At 46.0% G+C, this 21,182-nt stretch overlaps 2 protein-coding genes and 1 long non-coding RNA gene across 8 annotated transcripts in view; all 3 read right to left on the minus strand.

Annotated features, from left to right (window-relative positions):
* Positions 1–21,182, minus strand: part of LOC310758647 (L-threonine 3-dehydrogenase, mitochondrial-like) — a 40,647-nt gene that overhangs the window by 19,367 nt on the left and 98 nt on the right. Inside the window, exon 1 of one of the 3 annotated variants that reach the window (XR_014545852.1) lies at positions 2,588–2,943. The exons of 1 other annotated variant lie outside the window; for it this stretch is intronic. The gene's annotated coding sequence lies outside the window, so the exon portion shown is untranslated. Of the gene's footprint in view, positions 1–2,587; positions 2,944–21,182 lie in introns of those variants that run through there. One more of the 3 variants, XM_083605457.1, reaches the window with a different exon arrangement.
* Positions 6,746–10,815, minus strand: LOC310758980. The gene is made up of 2 exons (XR_014546147.1): positions 9,660–10,815; positions 6,746–6,893 (listed from the first exon to the last, which is right to left on the minus strand). It is a non-coding gene; the product is annotated as an uncharacterized lncRNA (long non-coding RNA).
* The window catches only part of MTMR9 (myotubularin related protein 9), a 32,907-nt gene continuing 26,276 nt past the window's right edge, over positions 14,552–21,182 (minus strand). For all 4 annotated transcript variants that reach the window (XM_083605239.1, XM_083605238.1, XM_083605237.1 and 1 more), the window contains exon 11: positions 14,552–21,147. In XM_083605239.1, the coding sequence (XP_083461365.1) occupies positions 20,969–21,147 (179 nt within the window). In that variant the 3' untranslated portion in view covers positions 14,552–20,968. The remainder of the gene's footprint in view (positions 21,148–21,182) is intronic.

Below are 21,182 nucleotides of genomic sequence, written 5' to 3' on the forward strand. Positions count from 1 at the left end.
GGGGACTTACACACACACTTGCACGCACGCACACACACACACACACACACACCAGTTTAAAAGGCTCTTGGAGGTGAGGAAAGCTTTTGGGGAAGCTTGCCTTCAAATGTACTCCCACATCCCTGGACCAATTCCCTCGCCAGCAAAGACAACACTAGATTTCCTGCAGCCTCATCTTTCAAGAGCTGGCTGCTATGGAGGAGGAGAAGAATGCGAGTAAGGAATAGTCCATGCATCCAGCTAGGAAAGCAGGACCCACAGCAGCAAGGGAAATAAAGGTTTCAAAGGGAGATGAGCTTCACACATCTTACTAGCTGCCCTTCACATCTGCAGCCAATGTGCAAGACTTTTTCTCTGTACAAGCATACCAGCAATTTGACCACATGGGATGGTGCTACTTAGCTGCCAGTGTGCAGAGGTGGACCAGCTGGACCTCAGGATGGGGAGAGACAAAGTCGGGTATGATGCAGGTGGTGATAACAAAACATCTTGGCCGCCAGGTTATCGAGAAAAAGGAAGTGAACTTAAAACAGGTTACCATTTGCCCTTTAAGCTACTCTCCGAGACCTTTTAACTTTTTGCACTAATTTAACAGCAATTTGGTGCATGGGTCAGTCCTCATTAACTGCTGCTGTGTAGAGGCAGGCAAACAGATTCTACTCAGCCCAAGAGTGTGTTTCAGGATGTGAAGAGAGAAACTGAGCATGCTGCAAACACCAGTGATGCACTGGTGTCTGTGGGGGGTCACCTCAAATGTATCGATTTGGTGTCTCCCCTTCTGGGACACCATTAAAGGTAAAGGGACCCCTGACCTTTAGGTCCAGTCATGACCGACTCTGGGGTTGGGGCGCTCATCTCGCTTTACTGGCCAAGGGAGCCGGTGTACAGCTTCCGAGTCATGTGGCCAGCATGACTAAGCCGCTTCTGGCGAACCAGAGCAGCGCACAGAAACGCCGTTTACCTTCCCGCCGGAGCGGTACCTATTTATCTACTTGCACTTTGATGTGCTTTCGAACTGCTAGGTTGGCAGGAGCAGGGACTGAGCAATGGGAGCTCACCTCGTCACGGGGATTCCAACCACCGACCTTCTGATCGGCAAGTCCTAGGCACTGTGGTTTAACCCACAGCGCCACCCGCGTCCCTCATGGGACACCATTAGGGAACAAGAACTGTGGCCCTGCAAAAGTGGCAGAAGGACTTTCAGTGACAGGTACGGGAGAGGGAGAGAGAGGCTAACCTGTCTGGGAGGGTCTATCATGGGGCAGGGAAAATAAGGGCTAGAGAAGTACATGCACTTGTACAGCATTTCTGCACTTTACACTTATCTCGCTGTTGATTTGGTATGAATAATCTTCTAAGCCTCTGGCTTAAGCCTCATCCCCTACTGAAACAGAGCCTAAAGCCAGATCCACAACATAAATTTAAAGCACATAAGTTCTGGGAACTTTAAGGGTGCTAGGAATTGCAACTCTGAGAGGGAAACTACAGTTCCCCAATATTCTTTTGGGGGAAAGTGATGTGTTTTAAATGTTAATGGAACACACATGCCTTCTGCCACCTACAGCTACCAACATATTAAATTTTCAAGACTGAGCACCTCAGGGCAGGGACCCACGCTTTTTGCCTCTGCTCTGTAAAGCACCAGGAATAAGAAGGATTGCAACATGAAGGACTGGGAGTGCTATTCAGCAAGCAAGGTAGGTCTGCTTAAAAATAATAACCAAAATAAATCAGAATAGAAGATAAAATAAAATGCCACCTGGAAACATATCAGGGAAGAAAGGGGTTTGCTGATTGTTGGCTTTTTTTAAGGGAGGGCTAAGATTTTTCAACCAAAACAAAACAGCATAGATAATAAATTTAAATAAAATGCTATTTCAGTACATTTGCTGCTGAAAGAGAGAGATCGAGATTGCTGAAAAATCTTAGTCATTCCATTGGGAGGGAAAAACAGAGGAGTTTAATAAGATTACACCACAAAAAAGCCGGCCAAGAAAACAAAAACCTTTTGTTCTTTCCTTTTTGAAACGTACCACTTTATTCTGATCTTTGTTGTTAGCCACCCTAGAAACACTTTACAATTATTATTAATTTCATGTCTATACCACTTCTAATTAAAAACAAAACAAAACCCCAGCATCAAACCAGTTTACAACCTACATTAAAGCACCTAATAAAACAACCCAGGATAAAACATTACAGAAGAAAGTCAAGTATAATGCATACATTCAAAATGCATTCTTGTTCTGTGTGTGCGTGTTTAAAGAAAAATACATAAATGCCCAGGAGACAGTGGAGGCTTGATGGAAACCACAGCAGCGGGTGGAAGAGATGAGGCTTTCCTCTGAGCATGTGCAGAGACCCTCACCTACCCCCCCCAAAAAAAACCCTTAAAATTAATTGAGGTGGAGCCTCTGGGGCATTTTGAGAACTCGAGTATTCGGTTTTTGTTTTATTGTGTTCTCGTTTTGTATTTTTTTTCTTTTGCGAACCGCCATAACAATAAAATAAAATAAAATAAAGGGAGAGAAAGGAGGACAAAGGACGGTTCTGAGGAGAGGAAATAAATACGCGCTCCCTCACTCACCTGCTGTCTTTCTTTTAATTTTTTTTCCCCCCTTCACACGCGACCAAATCCTTCACGCTCCTCCTCACGACCCACCTGACACAACGGCTCCGGCACCTGCCCTTATATAGCCTAGCGCCGGCTCGCGGCGACCCGCCCTCCGGCTCCCGCCTCCTGATAGGCTGCTGTCGGGCCGCCGCCTCCCTCCCTCGCCGCGCCTCGCTCGACGTAGCGGAGGCAAAGCGGCCTCGGCCAATGAGGGGCGCCGCGCCGGCAACTGCCGAGCCGCACGGGGTTACTATGGAAACCGCTTGGCGGCGGCCTAGCAGAGGACGCGCTGCTAAAGCGAAGGCCGGAGCGGGAGTGACGTCACCCCCGCACCTGCCGCGTCAGCGCCTTCACATGACGTCATTTGTGAAGGTTTATAAAGGCAGGAATACCTGGAAAGGAAAGGGATGCTGCTTGGGTGGGTGGCAGACAAAGAGCAAAACTGAAGCGGATCCAAGTTTAGCATTTCTTACAACCTAGAAGCTCAGCATTTAGGAAGGACACGCGCCTCCCCCACAAATGGTCATCTAGTCGACCCCCTGCAATGATGGAAAAGTCCTGACAGAAGGGAATCTCCTTCCTTGTAACTTGAAGCCATTGCTTCTGGTCCAACCCTCTGGTCAAACAAGCGTGCTCCATCCTGCATGAGGCAGCCGTTGCGATATTTGAAGATGGCTTTCATATCTCCTCCCAGTCTCCTCGTTCCAAAACCCCAACTCCCTCAACCGTTCCTCATAAGGTTTGGGAATTGAAACCACAACCCTGAGATTGAGTCTCATGCTTTATTGAGTGAGATGAGTGCCGCTGCTACCAATTTAATGCTTCTGCAGATGTTGCAAACCATACTGTTGCAAACCATTGAAATGTCACAAACAATATAAATACCATGCTAATATAAACATAGGACTTGTGGTGAACTTTTGTGAACAGGTGAGGAGCTGGGGGCTGATGCTGGATCTGGGCCTACTTTTTGATGGGCAGGTGGGGGAGTTTGCAAAGAACAGAAACCAAAAGGAACCCAGAAGAACAGGAATCCACAGTGCAGACAACTTTCCCAGAAAGCATCCGTTTCTTGGAAACAGGAACCTTGTGCAATTAGTTTTTTCTACTTGAAGGTTGAAAGAGAAAGCAAAGAATCAGAGCTAGCCTGTTTGCTTAGCTATTAGGGTCTGCAATTGCTTCATCAAACACCATGCTGGTATTTGATTGCCTCAAAAGAGACAGGAAATATCCAAGTACCCGTAATGTACAACTTGAGCAACAGGAAGAAAAAAACCTGGACACAAAACTTCTAATAGATTTGAAATTTGAGCTCCTTACACTATGTTGAGCCATTAAAGAAAGCTAAGACTTCAGGCATGGTAGTACAGGTCCAAGAGCATTTTGCCATGCACGGCTTTCTAAATATTCTTCCTGGTTAGCATATTCTGCTGCTTTGAAAAACGGTCCTGTATATTGTTACTGCACCAATTGCTGTATTTGCCAGAAAGATCCAGTTTATCAACTGCCAGTAAGCAAGAACCAGATTTCACACAGATGAGGAAGATCTCTTGAGTAAGGACCCTGGCAGAGATACATGCCCAACTGGCATGTTCTCTCCCTCCTGGTCAATCGTTCGGGAGCTTCAAAAGCTTTCTTCAGCCCGAACATCACAGCGACCGATGCCAACAGACATCGGCACACTTAGGGATCTGCAGAGTCTTCGCAGCTTGCATAACAGAACCCCAGCAACTCAGCACTTTGGCTAATCTACTTTATTTACATATAAACAGACACGGAGCACTGCAACATGGCTCCCTCTCTCTCTAGCATCAGACAGCAAAGAGAAAAAAACAAAGGACAATAGTCCAACTTCACGGAACACAGTAATACAAACATCCTGTCTCTGTCACTTCCCACTCTGTGGAGTCTAAACATATACCATCATGTGAAAGACAACAATTCCATGACTGCAATCATGGAGCAGGAATTCTAACAGTTTCCACCTCAAGCCTGAAGATAATGATGAGTGCCAGGTGAGCCTCCCTGGATACAGCATTCCACAGGAGCAGAGACACTACAGAAAAGGCTGGTTCTTGAGCTGCTACCCTCCATACCTCCTGTGGAACGGCAACATGAAGAAAAACCTCAGGTGACAATCGCAGGGTCCAAGTTGGATCATATGTGGAGAGGCAGTCAGAGGCATGGGGGGGGGGCGTGTTACCATGGCAATTGTCCCAGGCACAAAATTTTTTAGAGGCGCACCTCTACAGTTGCTGCCTTGACACCCCCGAGGACAGGATCGCACTTCAAAACGACCTTTACAGATTAGAGAACTGGGCCAAAACAAACAAGATGAATTTTAACAGGGAGAAATGTAAAGTATTGCACTTGGGCAAAAAAAATGAGAGGCACAAATACAAGATGGGTGACACCTGGCTTGAGAGCAGTACACGTGAAAAGGATCTAGGAGTCTTGGTTGACCACAAACTTGACATGAGCCAACAGTGTGACGCGGCAGCTAAAAAAGCCAATGCAATTCTGGGCTGCATCAATAGGAGTATAGCATCTAGATCAAGGGAAGTAATAGTGCCACTGTATTCTGCTCTGGTCAGACCTCACCTGGAGTACTGTGTCCAGTTCTGGGCACCACAGTTCAAGAAGGACACTGACAAACTGGAACGTGTCCAGAGGAGGGCAACCAAAATGGTCAAAGGCCTGGAAACGATGCCTTATGAGGAACGGCTAAGGGAGCTGGGCATGTTTAGCCTGGAGAAGAGGAGGTTAAGGGGTGATATGATAGCCATGTTCAAATATATAAAAGGATGTCACATAGAGGAGGGAGAAAGGTTGTTTTCTGCTGCTCCAGAGAAGCGGACACGGAGCAATGGTTCCAAACTACAAGAAAGAAGATTCCACCTAAACATTAGGAAGAACTTCCTGACAGTAAGAGCTGTTTGACAGTGGAATTTGCTGCCAAGGAGTGTGGTGGAGTCTCCTTCTTTGGAGGTCTTTAAGCAGAGGCTTGACAACCATATGTCAGGAGTGCTCTGATGGTGTTTCCTGCTTGGCAGGGGGTTGGACTCGATGGCCCTTGTGGTCTCTTCCAACTCTATGATTCTATGATTCTATGACTGGAGGCGCTGTCCGTCCAATGTACCTTACCTGAACAGGAGCTGGGAGAAGATGGGCCCTTGCATCTCTTGGCCATGCGGGGGAGGCAGGCAGACGGCAGGGCTTGCGGCTGTACCCCAGCCCAAGGAGATGCACACATGTGCCCCACCGCTGCTCCACAGATCTGTCCAGCAGCAGCACTGCATGGACTCTTCGGTTAAGGGGTGCAATAGTTGCCTTAAGGCAGCCTTTCTCAACCTTGGGCCGCCAGAAGTTTTTGGCCTACAACTCCCATGATCCCTTGCTAGCAGGACCAGTGGTCAGGGATGATGGGAGTTGTAGTCTCAAAACATCTGAGGACCCAAGGTTGAGAAACACTGCCTTAAGGCAGGTATAGGCAAACTCGGCCCTCCAGATGTTTTGGGACTACAACTCCCATGATCCCTAGCTAACAGGACAAGTGGTCAGGGATGATGGGAATTGTAGTCTCAAAACATCTGGAGGGCCGAGTTTGCCTATGCTTGCCTTAAGGGATGCAATACTTGCCTTGCCCTGGCAACCCACACTTCACTACTGCAGGCGGTCCTCAGGGAATTAGGGTCCTGAGCCACATGGGGTGGTGGACGAGATGGGCTTTGGACCCGATCCAGCCACCTTCTCCTCCTACTCTTCCTTCCCCTCTCAGATTAACATTTCTGTGTTGTCCTATATTTTAGACATTTTAGTGCCCTCCAGATGTTTTGGGACTACAACTCCCATCCATCCCTGACCACTGGTCCTGTTAGCTAGGGATGATGGGAGTTGTAGTCCCAAAACATTTGGAGGGCTCGAGTTTGTCTGTGCCTGTCTTAGTGCTTGTCTCATCGTTGCATTTTGTGGGCCAGGAGGGGAGCACCCAAACAATAAAAGGTTGAAAGCAAATGGGAAGAAAGCAGCATATTTTGCCAGCTGTGACCACACATTCAAACACCCTACCTCATCCATCAGAAACGACACTAGCATAATTCAATACAAAAGACACACACACACAAAATGGAAACCAGTAGAGAGAGCCAGCCGCTTCTTACCTCAGCACATTTTCCTTTTGACTTTTGCATCCAGGGATGGATACAGTACTTCACACTGATGCAGCAATTCAGAGCGCCAGGATTGCTTCACAAACATTGTTGTAAGCCGTACAGAGATCCTGTGACACAGAACAGTATGATTAACCCCCTGTTGCAAAAGTGTGGAAACATGAGGAGGGAGAGGCCAAACATTAGCCTATCGCACTGCCTTCTAAGCAGACATCTGCAGGACTGAGTTGTTAAAATACTTGCTGAGCAATAGAAGAAGAAAAAAAGCAGTATTTTCCAGCGCTTTGAAGACTACAGCAGCATCTGTATTGATAATAAAATTGCAGATTTATTGTGGCAAGAGGCTTTTGGAGACAAGTGTGTCATTAGAAGCATGAGGCAGAGCTGTCACTCAATTAAAGAAATCTTAAATGAATCTGATTAGTTTAAACTGATTAACAAGTGCAGTCCTGTCAGTGTCTGCTCACAATTAAATCCCAGAGTTTGGTATTTAGCCTACTCTTGGGAAAGCGGGGCTAGGAATGCAACCTAATTATGCATGTATGCATGCAGATTACAGAAATATCTGTTGATACAAGATTTCTGCTTTTATCACACTGTTTTATGTTTGTGCTTTTGTATGGTGCTTTGATATTTTAAATATGCAGCAGTTTAGAAAAGCTTTGCATATATAGTAAGATCGGGGGCAGAAAGTATTGTGCATCATGGCAGGTGTGGTCTTAAAAGACCGAACACTGAGATTATCTGCAAGAGCGCCTCTGGTCATTTTCCAAGTTGGTGAGGCTCATTTCCCAACAAGGAACAAAGCCTTTGGTGTCATCAGGCAAGTCTTGTAGAACTCTCTGCCACTGGTGCTTCAACAGGCACCATCTCTTCCTCCTTTTAACCACTTGAAAACCCATCTATTCAGCCAGGCCTATATATGTAATTAAGAATACAGTCATACCTCTGTAGCACCCTGCTTGTGGTTAACGCTTAGCTGGAATGAAATATTCAACGCAGCAATAGAGAAATTAAAATAATAATTTATTTGTCTGACAAATAAATGAGAGACACAGTGGTATATGGTTACCAAAGCTCTGCCCCCTCCAGCCCTGATGGTCAGCACTTATATTTCCTCAGCCCAGCCCCCTTGCTCCTCCTTTGGCTGCCTCTGTCCAATCAGCCTGGTTGAAATTCCTATTGGCTGTTTGCTAGAACCAATCATAAAAGATACACCCATTTCCTATTACCTTTTATGGGAGACAAAGAGCTATATTTCCTTCTATCTATAAATGGCAAACAAGTAGCCATATATCTTACATTTGCCTCAACAAGGCACCTTAATTACCAGATCACCTCTTGCCCTTTTGCCCTCCAAAACAGATGGCTAATGGTTTTAAATTTTTATCTTAAACAGAGGTCAGAGATCTTGGGTTCACATTCTCACACACCATCAATGAAAGATCTCCTTCTTTGGAGGTCTTTAAGCAGAGGCTTGACAACCATATGTCAGGAGTGCTCTGATGGTGTTTCCTGCTTGACAGGGGGTTGGACTCGATGGCCCTTGTGGTCTCTTCCAACTCTATGATTCTATGATTCTATGAAATAAGAATCTAACATAAGAATCTAACATTTATTACTTTCTAAATCCTTTGCATAATTACATTTAAGCCAATATATTTCATACATAACATATATAGATTTTTAGAAGCAAAGGCCTTTTCTAAGTAAAAAAGGAACTTAGTAAAAAACACTTTCCAAAAGCAACCCCCCTTTCCTGGCCAGCTGCTTTTCCCATTAGCTCTTGCCCTTTAACCTGTGGCTCAAGTCTCTAATGGGAGACACATGGTATTATATTTTGTTAAACAATGAATCCTACTATTTACCAACTCTTAATTAGTGCTTTTGCAGCTTGATTGTATTCTGTAGGGCCAGTAACCTAGTAACCTTTGCTCTCAGCCTGTAATTCCCTTTTTACAACTTTGAGAATTTTGGCTCCTGCTATAAATAAATCAGGGGGGCCTTTGTCCAGGAGGATAAACATATGCCAGTCTTTTAGCCAGCTGGTCTTCTGCCTGGCATAAAAACATCTTTAAGCTCATTTTTAAAATACAGGCCTTGATCAGATGCCTCACCTCGGGTTACACACCCTTCAGGTTGTGTGTTTTTGGGTTGCGCACTGCACTGAACCCAGAAGTACCGGAACAGGTTACTTCCGGGTTTCAGTGCTCGCGCATGCACAGAAGCGCCGAATCGCAAGCCACTCGTGCACAGACGTGGCGCTGCGTGTTGTGAACATGCCTCCTGCACGGATCACGTTTGCAACCTGAGCGTCCACTGTACTATATTGCTACAATGGATAATTGATGTGTCCTTAATTTTTTGTATGGTTTTATGTATTTTTGTCATAAACTGCATTGATTTTTTTTATGAAATAAGGGCATATACAGTCATACCTCGGGTTGAATGTGCTTTGGGTTGAGCGCGTTCGAGTTGCGCTGCGCGACAACCCGGAAGTAACAGAGCGTGCTACTTCCAGGTTTCGCCGCTCGTACATGCGCAGACGCTCAAAATGATGTCACGCGCATGCTCGGAAGCGGCAAAACGCGACCCACACACATGCAGACGCACCGTCACGGCTTATGTTGCGTTCAGGATGCGAACAGGGCTCCGGAACGGATCCCGTTCATATCCCGAGGTACCACTGTATATATACACGTATAGCCTTTGTTTCACTGCTAAAAGCAATCTCAATCACTAGAAGATATCAACTTTAGTCTCTATGTGTGTCAGGGAAAGAGGGCGATCCCGGATAACTCCCAAATTGTATTATTTGGGTATATCAAAGAAACAGTAATAAAGAAAGATCAGGAAAGGGCAATTCATTTACTTACAGTAGGCAGTTCAAATGGCCATAGCATAGACATGAATAAAGCTTCATCCAAATAATTATGGGAACTCTTGTTTGTTAAGAGTGCTGAAAGTTCTTAAGAGAACCCTATTCCTTTCAGAGAGCTACAATTTTCAGAGTCATGAAGAGGGATTGAATGTTGAACCACGCTTGGGAAGTATAGCTCAGTGAGGGGAATTTAGGGGTCCTCCTATCAACTCTCCACACACCCTTAGCATACCACAGCTCCCAGAATTCTTTGGGGGAAGCCATGACTGTTTAAATTGGCATTATAATACTATAAATATATGGTCCTGATGTGGCCTAACACTGCTACCACCCTGGGAAGCTGCTGCAAATGAGTAATAAATAAAAGTCTTTGTAAATGAAGCCTTCACAAGCTCTGAAGTTCTCACACACCCTATGGGAAGATGTTGGGCGTTGCCACCTTCTTCACCCAAAAAGGGCATTGCAAACTAGATTTGTCCGATAAGAGATGCTCCTGCAATTTAAGGCGGTGCAAGAGTTCACAAGTCCCGATTTTCCCTTCAGGGGGAGGAAGTAATGACTTGCATTGGCTAGGAGGAAAAGCAAGTCTGAGAGCCAGAAGCAAAAACAGGAATTACCTTAATGAGCCTTTTGAACTAGACAAAAAGAAACATTGCAGAATTGTTCCAGAAGGCAGTCGCTTTACGCCTTCCCTAGGCTTGCTGCTATTTTTCTCTCCTTGTTTTAGGGGAGGAATTAAAAAGCTTTTCACAGAGCTAATTAATTCTCCTCTCTACCCATTTTTATTTCGGACCTGCCTGGAACTGACTTTGCACGGGCAACAAAACAGTAGAGGATTTACAATTCTGTGCCAAGTAGTATTTTCCAAATTTCATAGACCTGATGGTTTGTTGATGAGATGGAAGAATAGCAGTGTTCTGGATGCAGAGAATACTGGTGCTACGATAGATTGAACGCAACTCCCTCTCACACACAGAAGTATGGAAGATATGTGTTACAAAGGCACACTTTTCCAGACTACAGTGGATGCTCGGGTTGCGAACATGATCCATGCGGGAAGCATGTTCGCAACCCACAGCTCCACTTGTGCGCACATGCGGGTTGCGATTCGGCGCTTCTGCATACGTGCAAAGCGCCAAAACGCAGAAGTAACCCATTCCGGTACTTCTGGATTCGGCGTGGTGCGCAACCCAAAATTGCGCAACCCGAAGCGTCTGTAACCCAAGGTATGACTGTATCTTAAAACCTGCTTGCTCTCACTGCTAACCATTGAATATCATTTCCCCCTCCCCACCAAATGCAGAAAATGTTCACAGCTCAGGGGAGGGCCATAGCCCAGTGGCAGATCATCCACTTCGCATGCAAAAAGCTCCTAGGCTCAGTCCTGGGCATCTCCAGGCAAGGTTGGAAAAGACCAGAGAGCTGCTGCAGGTCAGTGTAGACAATACTAACCTCGGTGTACCAGTGGTATGACTTGGTAGGAGGCTGCTTCCTATGCTCCACAGGCTTGGGTTCTCACAAAGACAAGGGCTGATGGCGGGCGGGTGTGGAGGACTCCCTGGTCTTGAATGGGGCAACTGTGCCCCTGAAGGACCAGGTGCGCAGCCTGGGAGTCATTTTGGACTTACAGTTGTCCATGGAGGCGCAGGTCAATTCTGTGTCCAGGGCAGCTGTTTACCAGCTCCACCTGGTACGCAGGCTGAGACCCTACCTGCCCGCAGACTATCTTGCCAGAGTGGTGCATGCTCTGGTTATCTCCTGCTTGGACTACTGCAATGTGCTCTATGTGGGTCTACCTTTGAAGGTGACCCGGAAACGACAACTAATCCATAATGTGGCAGCCAGACTGGTGACTGGGAGTGGCCGCCAAGACCATATAACATTGGTCCTGAAAGACCTACACTGGCTCCCAGTACTTTTCCGAGCACAATTCAAAGTGTTAGTGCTGACCTTTAAAGCCATAAACGGCCTCGGCCCAGTATACCTGAAGGAGCGTCTCCACCCACATCGTTCAACTCGGACACTGAGGTCCAGCTCTGAGGGCCTTCTGGCAGTTCCCTCACTGTGAGGGATATATATATATATATATAATGTATTATTAAATTTTGTTTTACGATTTCAAATAAACATTTTACTGTACATACATATCAGTGACTCTCCTTCTCTTTCCATGGTTCATTTTGCATCTCTTCCATCCCTACATATTTTACAAAAACTATTCCAATTGGTTTGCATCCGTCAAAGATTACTTACACTCTTGAACTTAACTTAATGTTGCCAGCATTTTGTGCTGTACACAGCTATTTTCCATATATTCAATAAACGTTTTCCAATCTTCTTTAAACATATGTTCTTCTTGCTCTCTTATTCTATATGTTAAGTCTGCAAGTTGTGCATATTCTGTCAATTTAAGTTGCCAATCTTATTTAGTTGGGACCTCGCTCACTTTCCATTTCTGGGCTAACAAAACGCGGGCTTCAGTTGTTGCATACCTAAATAAATAACCTTTTCTGATACCTGGGGATTTCAGTCTGAGTTACCCCCAACAGAAAGGACTCTGGTTTTTTTTAGAAAGTAATTTTAAACATTTTTTTTCAATTCATTATGAAGCATTTCCCAATACTCTTTTATACAACCTACCTTACTGATCTAGTCAGTTGTCACTTTTGAAGCGGGAGTCAGCAGGTCTACCAACTTCTTTATTTGCACAGACAATTTCTCTTTTGGGAGTGGGGGAAGAAAGTTCAGCTTCAAACCAAGCCAGTATCATAAAGGAACGCTGCTGCATTTCGCGACACAGATGTTTTGGGCTTGCTCTTGCACCATCGCTGCATTTGTTTCGATCGCTTGCTTTCGTTTCTCCCATACTCCCTTCCACCAAGATGGAGAATTGTCTTTGGAAAAGACCACACTTCCCAGATGCTTACGCTCATGGGCAAAAACACAGGTGGTAGAGACATTGGGAAACAACACGTCATGTACAGTATAGGTTCTACTGTGCAAATACTAGAAACCTATAAGCCAAAATGAGTGAGCTTGATTTCAAGGGAGATTTTGGTGAATGTAACAGAAACCTGGTGGAAATGGAGAGACTTGGTGGGGTATGTTTATTTCCAGATACAAATCCTAGAGGAAGAGACAGAGAAGGGCATGCCGGAGGTACCGTATTTTTCGCTCTATAACACGCACCCGACCATAACACGCATGTAGTTTTTAGAGGAAAATCCGTAGGCATGCCACCCGTAGGCATTCGCTCCATGACACGCACAGACATTTCCCCTTACTTTCTAGGAGGAAAAAAGTGAGTGTTATGGTGCAAAAAATACGGTATATTGCTATGCAAGTCAAAGAGTACACAGTCCACCATGCTGTGCTGAACTTGATAGCACTGTATTCACCATACCCAATTGGTTCAGCATTTTGCATCAGGTCTTGGGTGCCACTTAAGATCAAGCCCAGGTTCGTTTCTCCTATCATCTATCCCAAGGCACAGCTTCCTGATGTATATTACGCAATAGCAGGTTTAGTTTTGGTCAGAATTGAGTATGCGCTTCCAGAATTAATGCTAAATACATTACTTATGCGAAATGAGCCGCCATAGCTCAAGGAGGCTATGAAAATTTGTGTCCAGGAATTTTTAGACGTCGTCTACCCATGTATTGGGACGCGGGTGGTGCTGTGGGTTAAGCCACAGAGCCTAGGACTTGCTGATCAGAAGGTCGGCAGTTGGAATCCCCGCGACAGGGTGAGCTCCCGTTGCTCGGTCCCTGCTCCTGCCAACCTAGCAGTTCAAAAGCACGTCAAAGTGCAAGTAGATAAATAGGTACCACTCTGGAGGGAAGGTAAATGGCGTTTCTGTGCGCTGCTCTGGTTCGCCAGAAGCGGCTTAGTCATGCTGGCCACATGATCTGGAAGCTGTACACCGGCTCCCTCGGCCAGTAAAGCGAGATGAGCGCCACAACCCTAGAGTCCGTCATGACTGGACCTAATGGTCGGGGTCCCTTTACCTTTTACCCATGTACTATCCAAAATCAAAGGAGTGCATTGGTTGCCAATGATGTTGTTTTTTTCAGCTCTCCTACACCACTACTGAGTTCATGGTTGTACTGAGATTTGGAACTAGGGGCTTCCTGATTCATAGCTCTTTCTCTCTCTCTTGCTCATAGCAGCTTGAGGAACATTTGTTGAGCTCAGGAGAGGACTCTGAGCATCATCTGCCCCCAATATTGGCTTTTGTTACCACCACCTTTCAGGGGTGCAGAGGCAGGAGCCAAAAGGTACCATTGTTGAATGCCAGCATCAGCGACTGGTATTCTGGATCCATTACTATTGGGGGCAATATTACTAGGGTTGCCATATGTCTGGATTTCTCATTGATTTCCTTAAAAAGGACAATAGTTTTGTGATTTGCCTAGGAAAAAAAGCTCAACAGCTTTCAGGCTGTCCTGGTTTTTACTTTCTGAAATATGGCAACCCTACCTATACTTGTTGGCCTTGTTGATGTGAACTGCTTAGAGCAGGCATAAGCAAACTTGGCCCTCCAGATGTTTTGGGACTACAATTCCCATCATCCCTGACCACTGGTCCTGTTAGCTAGGGATGATGGGAGTTGTAGGCCAAAAACATCTGGAGGGCTGAGTTTGCCTATGCCTGGCTTAGAGACAGTTATGGCTGAAAAGGAGTAAAAAAATACTGATCCAAATGGTTTCTCCCAGAAGGCAGGATATATTTAGAAAGTGTGGGGAGGGAGGGAGTGAATCTCCAGGAGTTGGTAACACAATGATCTTATCTGCATGGGTAAATCAGTTTGAATGCGAATTCCTCGTAAATTTCATAAAATAAATGACACTGGAAAGGCAGACAAGAAAGATACAAGTGTAGCAAAAAAAGTCTTTAAATATTTTAATTGAGATCATTTACGCTACACCCACAAATCTATAAGCAAAGTTGATAGCTATTTTTCCACTGCAGCTTTCCTAAAACAGACGAATAAACTTCAACCCCTTCCCCACTCTCTTTTTAAAATTTATTCCCCCTCTCTGACAAAAGGCCATGTAACAGCGTTTCCAGATTCTGTACAGAAAACGGCAAACATTCTCCAGCATGCGAGCGCACGATTTCCCCCAGATGCTCCCAGGTTTGGTTCGCTTGAAAAATGAAAACTCAGAAGCAGCAGAAGGCCCACATTTAGGACTGAGATGCAGTTACAACTTAGTTTGTAAATCGTTAACAGACACAGTGTGGTACAGTAGGCTACAATGGTTCTACTCCGCTGCACAAAGATCTGCTAATATACTGGAGTTTTCCTGCTTTATAAAGAAAAGCACTGCTTTTTCTTTTTTTCTTTTGCAAGGCTTAAGAAAGCATCAAGGCGCCAATATGCCATTAAATAAGAGAGATGGAGGAGACAACAGACAGTAGTGCACTTGAAAACAAGATTGCCACATTCAAGAAAATGCTCAGTCCCAAATACAATCAAACTGCAGCCCTCCCCGTAAAAGGTGCAATGCCCACTACTGTACGTGCAAAATCAAGTCATTTTTGGCAAACTGTGTACACACTTGTGGGGCTGTCCTATGTGCTGCTGAAGGGTAGGGTCACTACATCCAGGCACCCCAAGCCACATGGGAAACAGTAAAGCTTGGGTACAATCAGAAATGTTCAGCGTTCGATGCAAACTATCTACGACAAAAGTGTTTCCCTTTGGAAGGTCGACCATGGCTTCCTACATTCTACCTTTCTCAAGAGCACCCAACAGAATAATTAAGATATGAGAGATATTGGCTGGAGGTAAGGGTAGCAGGGGTAGCTATAGGTTTCCACCTGGCTCATGCTCTGGCGAGTAGGATTACTTAAAAGGCTTTGCATTTTGAAGGTTGCACAAGCTCCCAAATTTAAGAGGAGGACCGGCACCAGGAGTTTGGGAAGCCTCGAGCAAAGCTTTCAGCAGGCATCCCTTTTCTCTGTTTTCACAGTAACTCACTGAGCCCATAACTCATATCACCCATGGACACAAGTGGAATAAGTGATTGGCTCCATCATTGCCGAAGTCTTTCCTTCTTCCCCGGTCCCAGGAACCCAATGTGAGACCTTGCCTTCCCCCTCTGCTATCCTGATCTTCCTCTGGCAAAGTACAGTTGGTGACGCAGTGAATTTGGCGAGTTCTCCATCAACATTCGGGTCTGGGCATTTGTGCAACCTCACACAATTTCAAGTGTTAGCCACACCAGCAGGGATGTATCCAGCTGATACAACCATTGCAAAGCAACGTGGGCCAAATTTAAAGCTCTCGAGCATTTCTGCTAAGCACATTAATCATGGTCCAGCAAGGGTACATCACAATGCCAAGTACTTGAAAAGTAAGCAGCTACCCAGGCTTCTTACTTTGGAACAGCAGAGGTTCAGAGAACCACGTGGTAGAAGAATATGGATTGATCCAACAAGGGAACGAGTTGTTTCCGAAACGTGTGCTAATTTCAAAAATCAAGGTAGCAGAGTCTTCTTGAATGCCAGGAAGAAGCCGTAACTTCAAAACATTTAAAGAGGGGGACCCGACAAAGTGAAAATCGGAACAGGAACACATCTGCAACATGGCAAGAATCTGACACCTATCAATCACAGCAAGCTCACCAATTTCTTCAGATGCAAGCATTCAAGGAGGGAGATGTACAGCTAGACAGTTAGGAATTTGACTACTCAAAAATAGCTTTTCTCTGTTTTCACAGTAACTCACCGAGCCCATAACTCATATCATCCATCAGAAATAGGTTGAAGATTTGGGGTGGTATTAAGCTATACTTTACTCAAGAGCAGACCTATTGAAATTAATGGTCTTAACTTGGCCGTGTTCATTCATTTCAGTGGGCCTACTCTGAGCAAATGTAGCTGAATATCATTCTTGGTACAGTAGTGAACTTGAGGAAAAAAATTATCAGTAGCATAATTTCATGTCACCCGTTGCAACAGCATCAAAGAAAGAAAGGAAGAAAATGCAGCTTTACTGCTTTAGCTGGGTGAGAAATAATCACTTCCCAAAACAAGCAGCCAAGCAGATTTTGGTGTCCTCACACCAATTTTTAACCAACACCTATGTATATATACAGAAAAATAAAAATGGGAGAGGGGATTTATGACAGGTCCAATCATTAGGAACTTTGATTCTGTGAAGGCTTTTTGGAATACATCTGGAAGAATTCCCAACCATCTCCCAGGACTACAATTCCCAGAATTCTTTGTAGTGTAGAAATGCACTTGGAAAAGATGCCTTCAGGGGAGTCCCGGGCAATCCCAAGATCCTTTGCCCCAATGAAACTCACATGGGCTTCTAACAACTGGAATCAACATGATTAATGCTTTGGCTGGCAACATTCACCAAACAGTTTCAAAACCAAGCAAACAACATGGAATAATAAAAATAAAATAAAATAATAATAATAATATTACAGACTGTATGTACAACTCCCTTTAACCAGATACTTAAAAAAATTAAAAGCACCAAAAGATTAGCTGTTTTCAAACAGTGCAATCGAGATTAAGAACCATGCAGTGCCAGCCTTCAAAGATTATGAACGAGCTTTTAAAAAATCCTTTAAGAATAAGCACGAAGAAGAAGAAGAAGAAGAAGAAGAAGAAGAAGAAGAAGAAGAAGAAGAAGAATTTCAAAACCAGGCAAATTTGAGAAGGGACTGAAACTGAAACCAGTTCTGGAATTAGGTTTGATCTTTCTTAGGCCTCCAGAAACTGAAATGTTTCTATAAGTAAAAGGCGAAAGATTTATACGATCTGAAGAGAAACCTGTGTCTATAAGGGCTCCAATTCTCCTCCAGTTTATTGCCCAAAACTGAAAGAGACTGGGAGCATAAGGATGATGCCCCATAGATCAGGGCTGAAGCCGAGTGGGGACAGAGCTAGGATGCAACTAGGGCAGGGGCAAGGAACCTATGGCCCTCCAAAGGTTTTTGGGATACAGCTCCCTTCACCCCTGACCACTGGACATGCTGGCTAGGGCTAATGGGGCTTGGGGAGTCCCCCTGGAAAGTCACAGGAACCCCCATCCTTGGGGAGGGGGGTCTAACGGAAGAGAACACAAGCTGAAGCTAACAGCAAATGCACTCAAACTGAGCATCCTTTTACCCTGAGATTTTACTCTTTCCCCTGGAAAGAAAACCACTAACACGGCGCATTTTCAACCAGGTCTGTCCCTGTTACACTGCAATGTGATGCAAAGCCAAGGGAAGGTGTCTACAGGCCTACATGGCAAAGACTTTGATGGTGCCCAGCAGCTCTGAGCTCCTCCCTGCGGCTTGGGGGAAGGTAGGACTGCCTTCTCCTTTCACCAACCCAAATAAGAGAAATCCCTGCCTCTCTGCCCAGTGCTCTGTCCATGCCAAAAGACCTGGGATGGAGTGTTCATTGCAAGCACCGACAGGGGCTGTAGCTGGTTAGCCCAGGATGTGCTTGCCCTCTCCAAGGACAGAAATGTGTGCTATTGGGAATGGCAATGACACAGTCCCTAAGTGCAGGGATTCCTCCCCTCCAAGAGACAGAATGGGGGAGATATGCAAGTCAGGTAACAACCGTCGATTGCCTATTCCAGATTTAGAATATCGCCCTCCGGGCAGCGGCAAGTTCTAAAGAGGAACAAGTTGTAACCTCTTCAGGAAACCCTTTGCCAAGCTCAGTAGGCGACAGCAGAACCTGTATTTCAGCACCATAAAAATATTGGTTTGCAGTGAATCACCGGTTTCGCAAAAGCGCCTCGTGTCAGATCCAATCATCTTTTGCATCTGTTGGGGTGGGAGGGAAGCCCTGACAGCAAATGGCCGAGCTGATGCGGCGATGTGTTCAGCTGCCCAGCAAACATTTGGTGTCCTGGTTCTGTGAGGGAAGCAACAGTTGTCAGTTTGGCTGGGACCCATGGCAAGAGGAGGCAATTATCCAGAGAGGGGGCTTGAGGAATTTCACACCACTTCAGATGAGGAGGGGCCGTATGAGAGGAGGAGAGGGTTAAGAGATTGGGAGTCTGCAGGAAGTGGGGTGGAAGCAGGCCATAAAAGCATTTCAATACTATGAGGAAAAGCAGCTGTATAGATGGTAGTCAGAAAAAAGCATCTAGGCCACAGCCACCTGAAAAGGGTGGCAAAGATTTCAAGCCACAGGAGGAGCTATAATATATATATATTCAAACCGCACAGCCAAAAAGCACAGCAACGTTCTCCAAAAGGCTTTGACTCACTCGAGGTTCCACAATAAGACGCGACGGCAGCGGCCACACCAAGCGTTAGTCACCCATTGCCAAAGGATGAGCAGGTGCAAAGACACACACAGCAGAGGAGATGGTTATCTGGAGATCCTGATTCCATGAGCAGGCCTTAGATCCACAGGATCAGAGAAGAGAGCTCAACCCACGCCAAACTGACTGCACGTGCGAGCTAAGCTGAATACAGGCGACCAGCTGGGAACGGCAAGCCTAGCAGATATTCGGAATCTATCCCAGACAGCAAACTCAGGGGCTTCCCTGTTCAGCTGGGTGGGCTGGAATTCCGTTACTCCACTTGGAAGCTTTTGAATCCTGGGCTTCATGGCCCACAGAGCAAGTCTTAAGATTTCATGGCATTAGGATAAGGCTTTGCAAAGCACACTTGCCATCATGGCTTAACCTCCGTTTTCTTCCTATTAATAACATATGCAACGATCAAGTTCGGGAGATTATGGAGCCATGATTTTGGCATGCTTCTTCCTACATGGGACGCCTGCTGATCTTCAGAGCCGAGATCCTCACCAGCATTCACAAACCCGGAGCGCCCTCCAGAACTACAATTTCTTGGGGGTATGATGGGAGTCCAAAACATCTGGAGGGCACCAAGTTGGTGAAGGCTGGTTTGAGGCAGGTAGATCAGCCGCTCCTGGGAGCAAGCGAGAGGACCATCAGTTTGGATGCTTCCTCCGCAGCAGAAACATTCCCTGGGGGTTGTTTAGCTGCCCTGTCCCTTCGGAGCAAGGTTTCCTGCTTGCGCAACAGGAACCGCCCCCCCGAAGCCCTCCCTAAATCGGATCCCAAGGTTTGGGGAACCCCTAGGAAAGATTCAGGGGGGCATGCAGGAAACGTTCTGCAACGTAAGCTGATAGCCAAAGCTGCACTCGAGGAATGATTTGCTTAGCACCTATCCTGTAAGTGCCTGCTGGACCAGGCCAATGGCCCATCTAGTCCTGCATCCTGTTCTCAGTGGCCACCCAGGTGCCTGTGGGAGGCCAGCAAACAGGATTCTGAACGTCACTCGCTTTGGGAGAACAGCAGGAAGGGCCGTTGGACTCACCTCCTACTTGGGGGCTTCCCGGAGGCATCAGACTGTGAGAAAACGGGATGCTGGACTAGGTGGGTCTTTGGTCTTCTCCGTTTATGCAAAGCTGGCAAGCCATTCTCACTTTCCACATGCAGGGCTTAAGAACAAACTCTCCCGCAAACACAATGGGCAACCTTCCAACAACACCCCCCTCCCCCATAGCGTGAAGTGGTACGGTCCTTAAAGGGCTCTACCATACATTTTATCTTGTGCCCATTCAGATAGCCAAATTAAGATTTCAGGATGGTGTAGGAGGCACCCAAGGAAAGTGGTGGAAAGGAGTCCCTGCCTTTTGCGAGAGATCATCTCCACGTTTACCGTCTGTGTGCTACAATGACAAGCACGGAAAGATGCTATTTGGATTTGGGATGAAGCTGAAGCACGCTGTCTAGCCCAGGAACAAAATAAAAAACTAAAACCCATGCGTTTGGGAGAAGCAGGATAGACGCGTCATCAAGACAGCCTTTCTCAGGCCACGCAAAGAGCGCAAGACGCCCATCAAGTCCTGAATGAATGAAACCTCTCTCAAGTCAAAAGACCAAAAGGCACCCCCTGCTGAATGCCACACGGGGGATGAGGTTCGGGAGCGGCTAGCGCTGACACTGGAACTGTACACACCATTTATTAGAGGTGGCAAGAGCTGCCGGGAGAGGACAGTCGGCTGAATTAAATCAAGAGTCTTCTCCTGTAAACAAAAGAGAAATGCCGCCATTCCAAACAGAAGGGGGGAGGTGAGAGAGGGGGAGAAAATAGTGTCAAGTGAGGAACTGAGATGCAATAATAATAATAATAATAAAAACAATGTGTGTGTAGGGGGAGGAATGTTCGACTCGACTGCACCAGAAAGGAGGTCGAGCGCATGCAAGTCTTGGAGGGTTTAGTGCTTTATAGTGTGTGGGGGCGACTTGCCCGACAGAGAAAGGGGGACAATCTGGCCCGCGGCAGGGAGCCTGGCGAAGCCTCAGGGGCTCTCTGGCACTCCATCTTCCTGTGTGGTGTCGTCCGTCTCCAGCTCGGCCAGCTGCCGCCTCAGCAGGTTGACTTTCACCTGCAGCTCCTTATTGTACTTGATGATGTTGATCATTTCTTCGTAGGATTCATCCAGGAATTTGGACGACCGGTTCCAGCGCAGGAAGACACCTGGTGTGGGAGAGATTTTTTTTTTCTCAGACAAT

Source organism: Podarcis filfolensis, assembly GCF_964270895.1.
Source record: "Podarcis filfolensis genome assembly, chromosome: 3".
NCBI lineage: Eukaryota > Metazoa > Chordata > Lepidosauria > Squamata > Lacertidae > Podarcis > Podarcis filfolensis.